At 37.0% G+C, this 16,677-nt stretch overlaps 1 protein-coding gene across 2 annotated transcripts in view; it reads left to right on the top strand.

The window, feature by feature from the left end:
* The window catches only part of ADCY8 (adenylate cyclase 8), a 116,516-nt gene that overhangs the window by 78,222 nt on the left and 21,617 nt on the right, over nt 1-16,677 (top strand). The window contains exons 8-11 of one of the 2 annotated variants that reach the window (XM_030971180.1): nt 2,524-2,721; nt 8,804-8,904; nt 12,921-13,122; nt 15,530-15,619. In XM_030971180.1, the coding sequence (XP_030827040.1) occupies nt 2,524-2,721; nt 8,804-8,904; nt 12,921-13,122; nt 15,530-15,619 (591 nt within the window). The remainder of the gene's footprint in view (nt 1-2,523; nt 2,722-8,803; nt 8,905-12,920; nt 13,123-15,529; nt 15,620-16,677) is intronic. The other variant, XM_030971179.1, reaches the window with a different exon arrangement.

Raw genomic sequence — 16,677 nt, 5'->3', positions numbered from 1 at the left:
TTATCATTTGTTTGTTGTAATTAATCTTCTTTCAGTTTCAGATGCAAGTTTGGCTAGGGTTTGTGATTTTGGTTTTTTTTTAATAGAACTTTGTGTTTGTTCCTGTATGATCAATGGTTATTGTCAGCATCATAAAACTTCAAAAGCCCATTGTAGAACTCACAATTGTGTCTTCTATAGAGCTGCTCACAAAAGTGAAGGAGAGATAATAGGTAGAATCAATATTTCTTTGTGTTTGCATAAAGAAGTCTTAAAAGATGCAGAGCAAAGAGGGGGATAAGAGAAAAAGCGTGGTTAGAACTTATTCTTGAGACAATAATTTGCATGATGTTTTTTCATTGCTTTTATATCTAAACACAGGGAAGCAGTTTTCTTAAGTATGTGCATATATATGAGGGAGAGAAAATGATGAAACAAAAATATGAATTTCCTTGTTATATTGTGAATATAAATGCAAATTCAGAGTCTATTTTTGCAAAATACTACAGGCACCATGGCTATAGTGGTAATGTTATGTCATGTCCATCTACCATGAGATATAAAACACTTCATACATTGAGCAAGGAGACAAGCCTTCCCATTAATCACAGCTTAAAATAGAATTTTAACCAAAATATAGTTGCTTAACAGGATGAACTGAGATTATTTTCCTTGTATAAATAAAACAAAATGCTCATCAAAAACATTAGGGACGTTCTCCACCCTCGTTTCCAGTGCAGAAACAGAAATACAATGTAATTCTGAGGAATCAATGTACATACCACCATCTGATGTAATCTTATCCTTTAGCAGGAACTTCAGACACCCTCATGCCCTTTCAGACCCCACAAATTGATAAAAGCTTTTCTTCCTAGCTCAGTTTAAAAGAGATAGGGGTACTTAAACTAAAGTAGTGTCACAGTGTGTAATAATATAGCATTTATCCACTTGCCTTGATTGTTTCCTCCCAGGCCAAGATATGAATCCAGACATATCTGAAAGCTAAGCATGAGAAAAGTTTCTTTGATACTTTTTTTTCTCCTAATGTTGATAATAGTGATTTGCTAGACAGAAGAAGGGAGGATTCAAGTTGAGTGTCATCCCAAAACTTCTCTACTGAAGCCTTTTTTCTACTAAACAAACAGGAAAACTGCTTTTTACTTTGAAACAGAGAGAAGATTTTCGCCTGTATTTTGGGATCTTAAATTACTGTTAATAAGATGGAATATAAAATACTATCTGTGCATACAGAGTCCATGGATTTGATTTTAGGATTGTATGGAAAGTTGTCGCCTGGGCTTTGGCAGTGGGTACCTGAGACCCTTCCTGTGTTTTAATGTGCTGCCCAAGATTCATTAGAATATGTTTGTTTACTATAGTTTGAATATTAACAAGGGAAACCTGCCTATAGCATTTGCCCAATGTAATCTTGTGATACAAAAGAATTTGTATCACAAAATTTGTATCACCCCTGGCTTTCCAGGGACATCTGGTGACAAAACACCCCAAGCTCCTGTTTCAACAATGCCCAGTAGGAGATAGAGCTGAAGGTCTTTTCAGGAAGGACCTGTGGAATAAATTTTCTCAGGAAGAATTTTATTTCCCACCCATAATAATGCTGAAATGTCTTATGCTATGATGTATGAAGTTTCACATCCTTTCCATTCATTAACATTTCTTAACTCTTGGGAATATTACAGTAGTAGAGTTTCTTTTCCCATTCAAGTGGGAAAGAGCTACTTCATTGTGGTTTGTGTCATGAAATGGCACCATGAAATGGGAATGAGTTATTCTCTTTATCAAAGCAAACTCTAACTCTTTGCTGAAGTTGAAACACCCTTCATACTATATCTGCTAGAATTCCTTTGTGAAGCAAAAGTATTTTAATTTTTTCCTTTGATTAGTCATTGAAATACCAAAGGAATAATGCATTTGAGATGATATTTTAAATACCAATATGAATTACAGTTAAATTAAATCATATAGCCTAACTGTAATGTAAATTGGCTGAAATATACCAGTAGTGAAGAAGAACATATTATCTGAAAACCCATGCTGAAGAAATCAGAAGTGTCACCTTCTTCACTCCTGACTAAGTGATCTGTTCCTTAACTACACGCATCCAGTAACTTTGAGATGAGAAAAACTTCATTACTCCTTTGTTGTGGATTTTGTTTTATATGGCTTCCATTCTTATTTATTAAAACACACCATTGAGTCAGATATTCTGCTGTGATTTTGGTGTGTACTCCCCTCATGCATGCTTTAATAATTAAATATCAAATTTGGAAAGTGGAATATAGTCCTAATGCTCAGTGCAACAACAAACCTCCTAGCCTGCACGAAAGAAGGCATTAAAATGCTCCCCTTAATGTACTGTATGTGTCTAGTGGAACAGAGTTATTATTTTACACTTCTATAGATTTCATTGAATGAATTGCATGGAATGCTGTAATGGTTTGCAATGCAACATGAACTAAAACATTGCATTTTTAACCCAAGGGGACCAGCAGGTTTATTCTGTTTGCATGTGCTTTCCCCTAGACTCTGGCTGCCCTAACAAGAAATTCAATAAATCTGCTTCCAAACCATCTTGCACAAGCTTTGCATGTCCAGTCTGGGCCTGAGGAAATTAACAAGCGAATAGAGCACACCATCGACTTACGGAGTGGCGATAAATTGAGAAGAGAGCATATCAAGCCTTTTTCACTGATGTTTAAAGACTCCAGCCTGGAGCATAAGGTAGCTGGGGCTTGGTAGCTGCAATATTCACAACTCAAATTGTAATAAATGTTCACTGAAGTAGAAAAGCTGTAGGTTCTAGTGTGTGTTGTTTTTTCTTGCTTTGTTTTTCTTTTTCATTTTGTTTCAATTTTCAGAAGGCGGGGCTGAGCTAGAGTTCATAATACACAGTGACATGATGCAGGTGCTATAATGCTGAAATGATTGTATTTTCTTGTTGGAAAATATGTACACAGAACAAACTCAGTTTCTGAAAACAGCAACCACTGACTGGGTTGGACTTGGTATTGAGTACAAGCAGTTTTCTGTCAGATGACAGGTTACTTTGGCACTAATGGTGATTGAGCATATTAATAAACTTACGTTTCTATTCAAAAAATACATATCTATATTTATATAGATATGTTCCTTCCATTTAGTCATAGAATCCCTCTGATGTCTTCTATGCAGCAATATTTATTTCAATATTTATTTCAAGTCAAGAGTAATTTTTCAGCTCTCTGTTTTAAACATCCTTCTTAAAAACCCATTTGTAAGCGCTAAATATGTGTGTTCATGTCTTTACTGCTCCTCAACAGCAATATGATCTCATTAACTTCTCTTTCAGTCCACATCCAGATGTAAGTTATAAGTTTTAAAAGATAAGGTAATAGGAGAACACTCCTTGAAAGCTGATGGCATGGAGTGAAGTTGCACAGGTCAAATAATTTCATTGACTTTCTTTGATAATCTCACTTGCAATGACAGTGCAGCAACAGCAGGTCTGCAATACTATGTGCACTTGAACGAAAATAAAAATAGCAGGGAAATGAAAGCATGGAGGCTCACTTCTCCATCAACACTCTAACTTCCACTGGAAAACAGACATTTTTACTTGATTTATGAGACTAGTCCTCAGGAAAGCTGATTAGTGAGAGTTTTATCACGACCGGAAAAGAAAAATTCTGCTTGAAGTATACCTAAGCCCTATTGCACTAGTAATCTTGTAGAAGAAATAACAAATGTTTGCTGAAACAGAAATACAAGATTGCATTTCCTCATGAGAATGTTTCCACTGAGACACAAGGTAGACCCCCCAAAACCAAATTATCCACAAATAATTATCTGCTGAAAAGGAAGATATGAAGATACTTCTTTCAGTGCAGTCATCATGCAAAGCTGACACAGATCCAGAGCAAGCAGAACTCAAGATCTCTGATATCAAATTAATTACTGCATAAAGTCCCAGAAGTCACGAATGATCTTTAATCTTTTCAAGACACAAGATAAAAAAATATGGTGAAAGAACCTAAAATTTTTTGGTTAAAGGAGGAAAAAGCCTGATCACAAACAACTTGATGAATGAGCAAACTTGTCAGTGGCTCACCTAGTCTTACTGTGCTATTTAATCACACAAGGGCTGAGCATGGGCTGGTGTAAAATGGCAGTGCCCAGGATCAGATCCCATATCCAGCAAATAAACTCTCTTATTATTTTATATTTCACAATTGTCAGCCACAAAGAAAAACTATAAGGGTAGTGTAGAATTCAATTTAAATGCAATTTAAGAAAATAAAAAAGATCCATACCCTAATCCATCACATTACATAGGTCAGATTTAAATTATTAATAAAGTTTTTAATTGCATCTGATTGAAAAAGTCTATTTAAAAGTTAAAATTTTTAGCAGATTTGGTATATTTTCTTCCCGGTAAAATATTTCCAGTGGAGAATTGGGCTGCAGTGTTTGGAGAATTATTCATTCAATATTTCCTTAAGTGTTAGTCCCAACTAGTAGCACAGGCAATAGAAATACAAAATCCATTCAGCAAAGTTGACTGAGTCAAGTTTCTGTTCCATAAATTAATCTGGTTTCTCATATTAGGAAGGAGTAAAGTTTTAAAAAATATCACCACTGCTTTATTTGTTCTGGCACATCCACCACCAACAGCTGGGCAGCCTCTGGTCAGCTCCTCCTTGCTTCTGCTCAGGATGCTCAGGTAGTGATGGGGAATGTACAAGGATGCAAAGGACTGATGTGGATTAAGGGAAGATGAATCATTGTGTTCTCTTTGTCACAGACAGGAGCAATTATCTTATGGGACAGCATGGGCAATGTCTCTTCCCTCCTGCATGCCTGTACAGTAATTACAGGTTTGTCCTTATAACCTCAGTGCTTAACCATAGGTTTCAGGAAGTCATAGAAAAAGTAATATTTGAACTATTTTCCTGCAGAAAGCAGCTATTTCCTCCATCCCATCTTGTTACTATCACTTTCTCCCTTCTTCCAGTCCCTTTAGGAAATACAGCAAATTCAGGTTTAAATAGCTGAGATCCTGGCCAAAAAGTGTTACCTTTACCTCATTCAGTGAGAATTGTGTTAATTTTCTGTACCTCAAATGACAGAAAAGTGAGCAATCACATGAACAATAAACTACATTTCTTCCTCCTGCATTGGTAACAGGACTACTACCATGATGTGGGATCATGGGGTGATGTGAATAGGTCTGAAATGTTACATTGGACCTCTGTTTAAACAGTCTGGGTTGGTTTGAATTTTTTTCACTATAAAGCAATTCCAGATATCAGGTTTGCACTATCCATGAAATTTCTGGATTTCTTCCGTTAAGATTTCAAAAGTTTAGTAATAAAACCCCAAAATAATTCTGGAATCAACATGCACAAAACTACCATGGAGCTTGGACAGATCCTCGTTTTCACTGGTTTAGATAATTGCTATGTCACTGCAGTTTAAGCCACTGGAACATCTTGCCACTCCTCTCTCTTTGTCCTTCTGTGGTGATAGGATAATTGTGTATTCCACAGCAAGCACTAGCAGTTACATCAGAGAATGGGTTACCTCTCTTAGGCATTATTTTCATTATGAATTCTGCAAAACTTCGTTTTTCATAGGATTGTGCAGGACCCCACCTGATATAGATTCTTTACTGAACTTGACTAGTCATTACTCACCTGTATTTCATTCATTAATGCTTGATATGTCATTTAGAGACAATCCACCCTCAATTTTGCTAGAGGTTTTTTTTCACAAATAGCAGGCAGATCATCACAGGAGGGTACTTCTGATGGTAGCATGAAAAGATGCTAAAATTTCCAATTATGTAATAGCTCATAGGAAAATCTGATCCTACGTCAGATTATTCCAATAATTAAAAGATATCACCATGATGATCTCCCTAAATATCAGCAATTTTAAAATATCCATACTATGTACTTTCATACAGGGTAAAGCAGAGGTACAGGACAGGGAATTTTACATGCTGGTAGGGATTTATTAAAGAAATTTTCCAATGTAAATGTTTGTATAAAGATATTCAAAGTCTTCCTGCGTATTTGTACTTGGATTAGAAAACAGGCTGGTCTTAGACATGAAACATTTACGTATTTTCTGTGAGGTGAGCACACTGGAAATATCAAAAGAACTTTGAATTTCAAAGTACACATTTTCTTAGTTCAAATATTAGACCTAAATATCTGAGTTTCTCTGTTTCACAATTTCTGACTGGTAAGATAAATAGAAATTACCTGAGTAGGAAAACAATTTTGCTGCTCTTGCTTGCTATATCTCAGCAGCCATGGGCATCACTTCCTTCCTTCAATTCAGAAACTTCCAGTTGCAAGGAGGTCTGCAAGAGACTGGGCAAACTCTGTGCCTGTCCAGCAACTTTTCTATTGTTGGTCAGCAACTGGATCTCTGTCTCCTCTTTGATCTTCCCAAAAGTTCATTTCCTCTCCTGTCTTAGACTTTTTGAAACATGTTCTTCCATTCCTCTCCTGCATTGCAGGAACTTTTCCAACTTCTCTGATGAAGAGCAAACCTGGTCTCTCTTTTCATCTATAAGGTCTTCTGTGAGTCAAAGAGCAGCAGTGAGGATAAGACCAAACACTTTTCTCCCCAGTGCACAAACATTTTCTTTAGGGGAACATGTGAAGCCTGTCATATTACTGGTGCTCCCCTTTCAAAGAGGCTTTGGAGGAGAGAGGTGAGGAATAAGCAGCATTCTCAACAGGAGAATCCTGGCCTTTCTTAGTTTCAGCCAGCAGGAATGGATAAGCAGTTCCCTCCCAGCCATGCAGGTAAATGGCCCAAGCCCCATGGGAGCCTTCATTGGCCCATGGCCAAGTCACACCAGCACAGGCGGCTCTGTGGGGTGTGCAGGGAAGGTTTTCACTGCAGACAAGGTCACATCACAATTCTTCCTACCACTCTACACAGTTCTGGTTGGCTACATGCCTCCCTGTGATTTTTGAAGGGCCTTGAGGCTTAGTGAATCCTTCAATTATTTCTCCAAGTCATTAAGGGGTAGACTGCTACAGAGCTGCTACATTTATCATTTATGTCAGTGCTGCCTAGGGATGCCAACAATTCCTCATCACAATGTTGTTACTGATTAGAACACAGCATCCATCCTTTTGACATAATGCTCAACACAGCAGGCCATTCTATGTTTGTGCTTCATTCATCTAGTTTGCCTTAATTTCCCTATGGAACAGTTGGGATTTCATGTTATATTTTAAGGAACATACCTTTCTTTTTCCCTATTTGAAAAAAAAGCCCTGGTCCATTATTTATGCAGGCTGATGCAGTTCTGTTTCCTTGCATGTGAAATCAGGGTCAGTGCCTCTGGGGTTCCAGCAGCAAAATGAAGTGGAATTACCTGTGGCCAAAAATCTTGCCAAAGTGATACTGCCAACAGCAGACACAAGGTGGAATCACAGGAGAGGAGGAGTCAGAATGAGGGACACCAACAAATGTCCCCCCTCTCTTATTCATGACAAATGGGAGCAGGGAAGTGAAACCTCTTTTCCATCTGGGAGCTTGAGACTGTTTTGATCAGATGTTTATGCTGAGATGACGACCCAACCAAAGATCCATGTGGGGAAAGTTTAAGTCTAAGTCTAAGCTAGGATCTCCCTTCAAGAGCAAATTAGCTATGGAATCCAGTTCAAAGCTGGACTCTCTCAGTGTATGTTCTTGACTTAATGTCTCTTAATTTTTTTTTATGTTATAATGCTTTCTAGGCATTAATAACAGCAGTTTTCTCTATTTCCAAATATCTGAAGAGAGACTCTGGTACCTGATATTGCTTTGACTCTTATAACCTTTTTTTCAGCCCCTTTAAAACAGCAAAAGGCTTGCACAAAATGAAGTTATTGTTCAGAGGAAGAAAAATGACTGGGGCAAGCCTTTGCAGGATTTCTTATAACACAAAGAAACTTTGGTGGCATCCATGAAGGATATAGAGAATTACAAAACATATTTCTATGGACTAATCTTCATCTGCTGTAAGCAGCTGCAGTTTAATTGAATTAGCAATGATAAATAACAGCTGAGGACTTGGTTAATATTTCCCCTTTAACTGACCTACTGTGGTCTATTGATGTGTCTGTTACTCCACTTGGTAATTTCCATTAAAAAAGGAACCTGATAGTATTCTCAGTTGTTTGATATGCTGGAGAACAATATTTTTTCTATAAATTTTTATAACAATGCACCTCAAATAGTCTTTTACAATTAGAGAACGCCCATATTGCCAAGTTTCCACACCCTCTGACTTTGTTAGGATAGAGTTTCAGCATCCCAGCATCCCAAATAGTCCCAGAAAGTTCTAACTGCATAATAGAAAAAATAGCAGAGCGGCCCCAATTTGGCCATCATGGAGATACCTTTGTGCCATCATGCATGCAGAGTCACAGATGACTCCAGTGCTTGTCTTCATGTGAGGAGATTCATGGTTTCTCTGGTTATTAAGTATTTTATTAAGCAATTAAATGTTTAGTATTCTACACAGCAGCACAAGCTCCTGGTATCTCCCTCAGGATTTTTAAAGCAAATAATTTTGAACAAAGCAGAACAATTTTGTATTGCAAATTACAGATCTTTGCTCTCTTGATTAAAATATTTTACCAGATTATTAGCAATTTATTCAATGGGTTTTATTTTCAAACAAAATTCAGGTTTATTGATTTATTGGTGCATTGTGCTAATTTTCCCCATGTCTCCTATATACATCAAGCTTAATGAAACTACTTCATGTGATAATTTACTTTTCTGTGTGTGTTTTCTTTTTTTTTTATTCTAGTATTCTCAAATGCGGGATGAAGTATTCAAATCAAACTTGGTGTGTGCATTCATTGTTCTTGTATTTATCACTGCTATCCAAAGCTTGCTCCCTTCTTCCAGGTAAATATAGAAATTATCTCTATATATCTGAAGGCACTTTTAGAGACACAGTGGAATAACATTTTTAGGATTGGTATGCAATGAACCAATAAAATCTGCTCATTCCCCAGAAGTGTTTGGAAATATTTGTTCACCTTTTTTGCAATACTAACCACTTTTTTACAATATCTACAGCTACATGTTTTTGAGTAAGACAGCAGCATGTGCTGATGTTATATTGTTATATTTTCAAGTAGAACTACCACCAAGTTAAGTGGAAATTTTGAGTTACAAAAATTTGCTCCAGTGTGTCCTGGTGAAACATGATCCAGAACAATAGCTATGCCTCTTTGCTAAGTGATTGATAATCATCCTTGGGTATCAGTGACTCTCTCAGTTTTGTTAATAAATGCTTTGTAAGAGAATTGTGCTGCTTGCTTTGCTGCTGACAATGTGATTTGGCCAGCTGGGAAAAGCAGTCTCAGGCCATTAATAAGCATGGAGGTGATCTGGTAGATCTGTTTTCACTTTGCTCTCCTCTGGGGCTGACCAAGGAAGATATTCCTATCAAGGTGATGAAAATCTGACATAGATGAGACCTTGGTGTCCACATTTCACAGACTCAAACATATTATTTGGCATTTTTGTCTACAGTTTAATAATGAGGTCACAAGAGTATATGCAAGGGCCGAGGTCAGTTTTCTAGAACAGGACTGCCACTGTAACAACCCTCTGGTCCCATTTGGTCTTTGACAGAGCAAGAGTTAAAAGAGAATTCCCAGAATAACATATTTCTTATATAGTTTCTAGCACTCAGATGAACCTTAACTTATGGCTGACAGCAGAGTAACTTTGAAAATACATTATTTGTACAACAAATAAGACATTTATTGTGTTACAGTAGTGCAGCAAGATTTCTTGGATCATTTCTGGAAGATGTGAATTACCAGGTTGATGACCGAGAACACCAAAGAGGGGGTTAGGTGCAGGCAGGCAAATACATTCTGTAGCAGTGTTGTCTCATATGTTTTGTAATTCTCAGCTGACAAAGTACCTGGAGTAGCATGTGACCTTCTGTTGTTCCTTATGTGCTATATTGCTCCCAGTAAGTTTGCTTGCTTTTTAAAAGCTCTTCTTCCAGTACACATTTCAAGTCCTTTACTTCTGGTAGATGGGTTTTTTTGTTTGTTATTTTTTTTTCTTCAGTATATACAAGAAGATTTATGGATCTTATTAACAGAATCTGTTTTCCAAAAAGATTTCTGCTGCTATATCAATCACTGGCATACCAGATTAAAAAAAAAAAAAAAACCAACATTTTTTCTACCTGCACAGATTCATCTCTGTTAACTCCTCTGAGGGTGTCTGGTGCCATTGGAGTGAGGGGGAAGGAGTCACACAAACACATTGCCTGCAGCTCTCTCACCTCCTAGTTTCTCATCTTGCCAGTAGTCTTGTGTTTTTCCCTGAGGACCTTTTTGTCACTGAATGTTAAAGAGGCTGCAAATACAAATAGGTTAAAATTAAGGTTAAATAAATTCCTACAAGAAAAGATCAGCAGAGTTTTTTAAAAAAATTGTGACCTTGTCTTCAAGAATGCCCTGCAAAGTTGCTAGCTAGAACTGGGAAGATATTTAGGGAAAGGGTATTTACCACTACCCCTTTTGTGAGAGAAGCTTTGGAGACACATGGGTGTTTATTGGCGTTTCCTATGTTCTGTCAGGAGCTGAAAATCACTGTCAATGCTTAAGGAGACAAATTTTGGTCTCATTTTTTTAATGTTCTGATAATCTGCTTCAAAAAGTGTGTTTCAATTTTTTAAAAAGCATGCCTGTCAACAGATGAGCAACCCTAAAATAACAGGATAGGGGTTTTGAGTGAGAAGACTTCAATATGCTTAAACATATTGGATGAGAAAATAATCTGGAAGTTCAAATTTCCTAAGTTCCAGTTCTAAAAGCAGTTCAAGGCAGGAGCAATTGAACAAACTATCACAAAGTTAGACAGGATTTGGATTCAGAGAATCCTTGAAATAACTGAATATTCATTTGTTATGCCTCTGGTAAATATCAGAGAAGTCAAACACTCGGGTGGAAAACCATGGAAATGGTTTCCATGAAACCACTAACCACTAACAAACTAGAATTCAGTCCTCATGGTAACTTACCCATTTCCTAAAAACACATATAAGAGTTTTTCAGTAAATGCTTCAGATTTCTGTTGAACAAGGATGAAATTGTGTATTTCCTTAAGTAGATGTGTGGATATTTTTTCAGCTGAGTTTTTTGTTTCTGAAAATTTGGTGAAAATGCTATTTAAATTGTCATAAAACATATATTACTAAGGTTCTCTGGGAAGTTTCCCAGAGAGTTTACCTTAGTCTGTGTGTTAAAGAAGGGAATCATATCTCACATTTAATAGGTATGAAAGTTTCAAAATTTTCTCTGTTTATATCTGTCTCCCTAAGGATAAATATTTGATCCATTCATGCATTTTTCCCTGACAGGGCAGATGCACATGAATTCAAAAATCTTAACAATAGTTTTCATTCTTTGAAATATGGAGTTGTGGAAATTAATCTAAGTGAGATAAATTAATGTCATATTTTTACCATAATTGCCCTTTATGAAACCATTATATTACATTGCCAACTTTGCAGTGATTCATCTTCTCCTTCTCAGAGGCCTGGGAGTTTCATCAATTTCCTGCAATGAACTGTGTATATGCTCGCATGGACAATAGGTTTTACTAGAGTAGACTGCTGAAATACTCTTATTTCTGTCCATTTTTGACTGGGTTATTCTTGTGAAGGAAAAAAAAAGCATATTTCAAATTGTTATTAATTTAAAAACTTGCATCTTCTGTTTTACATAAGTTTTCCTTTTGGCTCAAATCAGTTGATTTGTACATAAGACAGAGGGAAGGCAAAAGCTCTTTTTAAACTTCACTTGATTGGCAGTAAGAGAATCCCTGAAAAGAAATCTGTTGGTCTTGAACCTCTTCTTGGATGAAGGGGTGATCCAAGCCTGGTGTCCTAGTTCTGGGAGAAGTTCATGGACAGAAAATTATTGCAATTTTTTTGTTTGGATTCCTCTAAGCTTGTCAATGTATTTTATTGTACTTGATCTTATCAGCATGCTCTCATCAAAATCTCAGCACAGGTACTGGATTGTTCTCCTCAAAGGTCATACTATGCCACCTTCAGTTTTGTTTTTAAATCAAGCAGGCTTAGGCAAGAGCCAAGCACATCAATCTTCAATTGAACAACTACAGTGGAAAAAAATTTGTTGCCTACAATTTTAGTGTGAACAAACACAAGGTTTCATTTTCTCAAGCACATAAGCAGGTTACTCTGCAATTTTGGGTTTATATCCCAGACTTAGGTGTGTAGATGCTCCCTTTATAGTATTCTATTATCATCTGCTCCTATTATAGTATTAATTCAAATACATGGGTTTTACATGTAGAGTTTGCCAGTCCAAATTAAGTACTAATGTTTAGTGTCCTCAGGCTGGACCTCTTGAGGCTTTATCCTAATCTTTCTGAAGGGCTGAATTTGGTTTTGTTCAGAGCTGGATCAGGCTAGGTTAGGTTAGCAGAACTGGTAGGCTACACCAGCAAATATAGACTGTCTATATATATCTGAGGTATAGTTAGAAACTATCAGTTCCAAATCAGATCACAGCCACTTGGCTTTGCAAAGCAAGAAAGCTGTTGCAGAATACGGCTGTACTGTGGGAAACTGAAGGAATTAATTTTGCATGACCCTCTGTCAGTGTCCATAACCCAGGATCAAAGTATAGCCACTGGAGAATGAGTCATGTGAATCTCAAGTTGGCTTCTATCTGCATAAACCTAAGAGGCTACTATGCAGCGAGATGAATTGTATCCAAAGCCACACAGGTGATCAGCCCTCCTGACTCCCTTAACTAGTTCTACATGGGCATGTAGTGCAGCTTTTCCCTTGATTTATTGACTGATTGTGCTGAGATTTAATGCTGGATTCTCTTTTTTTTTTAATTTTTTTTTTTCCTCAGAGTGATCCCAATGGTCATTCAGTTTTCTATCCTGATTATGCTGCACTCCGCTCTCGTGCTGATCACTACGGCAGAGGATTACAAATGTTTACCCTTAATGCTCCGGAAAACTTGCTGCTGGATTAATGAGACCTACTTGGCAAGGAATGTCATTATCTTTGCATCCATTCTGATTAATTTTCTTGGAGCCATCATCAATATTGTAAGCTTATAGGGAACCAAGGAATATTATACAGTAAAAGATGATTTATGACTTATGAAGCTTGCTACAGGACTTGCTAACTACATCTATAAGCTGTCTGTGATTTAGATAACATAAAAAAAGGCAAAGCATCACAGCTTCAGGAAATTCAATCTATTGCTTGATCTATGTATTTCTGAAATATCTAATTATTTCTCCCTCATGAGTGTCATCTATTTTTAAAACATTTTGTCCAACATACCCACTCTTTGAGGACCATTTGTAATTTTCTGACATGCTGAATACTTTCTTAGAGACTGTCAATCCAAAAAAATACTTATGGATATTAAATCCTTCCTCTCATAAATTCTTAGCTCATCTTACACTTCTACTATTATTTAGATTACTAAGAAAAATAAAACAATTGTTAAAATAATAATTTTAAAAATTCCAGTAGAGCCCTGATTATCCTGATGCATTCAGCAACACGAGAGAGCTTTGCATAATTTAGGCAGATTACAGTGTCAGACAACCGGGCAGGTCTGAGCCAAGAATGTGGTAAATATCTCACAGATAGATTAAAAGTATCACTGATAGGAGAGTAAATCAAAGAAAGAAAAATGCATTTCTATCATTACTGAAAAAATATAAATACAGTAAATGTCAGGAAATTCAATTGGGCTGAAAACTTCCTGAAGAAAAGGACAGTGGTGCATTACAATACAAATCACTGAGCAGTGTTTTAGAATTTAGATGCTTTGAAATCATGTATAACAAATACCTTACAGGAAAGATTTTGGTACAATTAGTCTTGATCTTTAAAAAAAAATTCTAAAACACACTATCTATGTCCAATTTGTTACTTCCCCTGATTTCTTGTGCATTATTTTTTAAGATTTGTCTGCTGCAATTTTCTGGGTTGGCTAATCCAAAGACAGTCAAAAGAAAATTACATTTTACTGTCACACTAGTGTTTTTCTATAAAGCAGAAACAGTCATATGTATTGTCATATATCTAGCTGGACAATGACTTGAGTCACTGAGTCCTGATCTCTATAGGAAATGACAATATTAATATACTCTCATTATTTCATATGTCAAAGTTCTTCCATAATAATAGTTTGTTCAGGAGGGACCTGCATGCATTTAAGAACAGGTAATGCATCTCAGCCTTGCAGCTTTATGTGTTCACTGAGCTCAAATGCAGCCAACTGGAGGGGTCTAAGACTCAGATGTTTTCTGAGCCATCAAGCTTTGGTTTCACCAGGGGGGAAAATGAGTCTTGTGAGTCTTATGTGCATTCTTATTGTTATAAAATTAAATTTCTGATCCTGAAAGTCTCTTAAAAAACACCTGGGGACATTGGGACATTCTGCCTTGCAGAGAGGTGTACTATACCTCATAAATTTTCAGAAAGTACCATTGATTGTCTGGTGTCACGGAAGAGTGCACAGCCAGCCAGGTAATACTGCAATACTGCACTGCAGAGATGGCTGAATGGCTAAAAGAACAAACAGAAGAGTGCCAAGTTCAAAATTAATTGGAATTTCATGATAAGAAATTGGGCCTCATTAAATGAATTCTTTAACTATTGGGTAAAAAGATCTCCAACTAGCTTGTACACACCAGGTTGATGACATGACCTATTATAATCATCCAGAGTAAATAAATATATATGACAGGAGACTCCATCTGCTTTAAGTGTCAAAACATGAAGCAATTAATTATTTTTTCCTTTATTTTATGACCATAATGTATTCCAACTCTACAATGCTGGTTTCTTTGTATCTAATGCTCTCAGTTGGAAATACCATTAAAATCAATGCAGGCCATAACAACAAAAAGCAATATTACATTATCATAACCATAGTTTCATGAGTGAATTTTTATTCCTTTCCATTCTAAGCATCACAGTTGCTGCTCTGGGACCACATCATGTTTTGGCACAGCCAGGTCTGTGTGATACCATGAAAAAGAAGGCTGGGTGTCCTGTGTCCAAAAGGATAACGCTATCCATAGCAGATGAAAACAGCTTGCAGAAAGGACTCACATTCAATCTGATTTTTGCTCCCAATTAAATAATCTTCTCTGTAGTTTATAGCAAAATCTAAGCACATTGAGAGGTCATTCTGAAGAGTCCAACCTGAGTCCTCTGGAAGTCCCAGAGGAGCTCATCTTTCCACTCTGGAAAGAGAGCATAGGGAGGCTGATCAGATGCTGAATATCTGCAGCACAAATAGCTCCCCCTTTTCCATTTCATCTCCACTGCATGTCTTCTTACTGTCCATTTATCCAGCCCTTGGTGCCAGGTGGGGAGCTGGCATGGAGAGCAGCAGGTCACCCTGTCCCAGACCTAAATCCAGACAGCCAGACAAGCAATTAGTCACCAGTGCACAATATAGCCCTGATTTTTTTTATTTCTTCACAGCTCTGGTGTGATTTTGACAAACCAATAGCCCTGAAGAACCAGACCTTCAATTCCTCTGCCTCTTTTACAGACATCTGTTCCTGTCCTGAGGTATTTCTGAGGGTACTTTTGAATCTGAGGTGTGGATCCACAAAGGTCATATGGCAACCACCACCTTGCGGTGGAGTCAGGGGCTCAACACTGTGACGAAGGGAACATTTCCATGTGTTGATAGAAAAAGCAGAGGAATGTTACAGAAGGAATTAACCTTAAGATCTAATGGAGCCTTACAAATACAATTTAACCTTTGAACGTTATACAAAACCTTTATGCTGGGAACACACCCAGCAATGATTTAATGAACCTAGTGCAATAAAACACATTACCTAATTCACGTGAATGTAATGGAGAGCAAAACTTCTTACATGACAAAGAGAGTAATTAGACTGCTATGGTTATTTTAAGATTGGTTTTGGAGAAAAAAAAAACCCTCTCTAAGATGAGCAAGCAGGCAACAAAATCAATGTGTTGGTCATGTGTAGATAAGAGAAGTATGTTGCTTGGAAAGTCATATGGCAGTGTCATGATACTGCCAGCAGTAAGCTCTAAACAGCAGGGATGCAGACTTTCCTACAGAGAAACTGTACTAGAGAAAAGCTGTACCCAGAAAAATGAATACAATCGCTCCTAAAGCTGTGTGATTGGAGTTAATTTAAACTACATTTGGACTGTGGGTGTTGATGTTGCTATTTTAAGTCTGAACAGCTCATGGCCATGATTGTCTCTCTATCCAGTATCGGCTGCATGGATTGCATTTGGCAGATGACTAATCATTGAGAAAAATGAAAACATTAGAAAATAAGATATGAAAAAAACTTCCAGGCATCACATTTTAGGACAGTAATGTAACCAAGCTAGACCTATAAGATAAAAATTAAAAAAAGAAAGGAAAAAAAAGTCCAAAACTGTGGCTTTATCCTCTCTCCAACAGCATGGGAGAATTAAAGTAGAAATATGATTCTTCCATCCTGAGCATTTTGTGGGTCTTGTGGAAATTTAGACTCCAAAGGAATATAAATCGTTTTCTCCTAGTAGACATTTCAGTAGCAAACTACTGCATGCAGCATCTCTCCCTTTCCTCTTTTAATTATAGAGGATGATATTTCACT

Source organism: Camarhynchus parvulus, chromosome 2 (genome assembly GCF_901933205.1).
Source record: "Camarhynchus parvulus chromosome 2, STF_HiC, whole genome shotgun sequence".
Classification (NCBI taxonomy): domain Eukaryota; kingdom Metazoa; phylum Chordata; class Aves; order Passeriformes; family Thraupidae; genus Camarhynchus; species Camarhynchus parvulus.
This window is presented reverse-complemented; position numbering and strand designations above follow the sequence as displayed.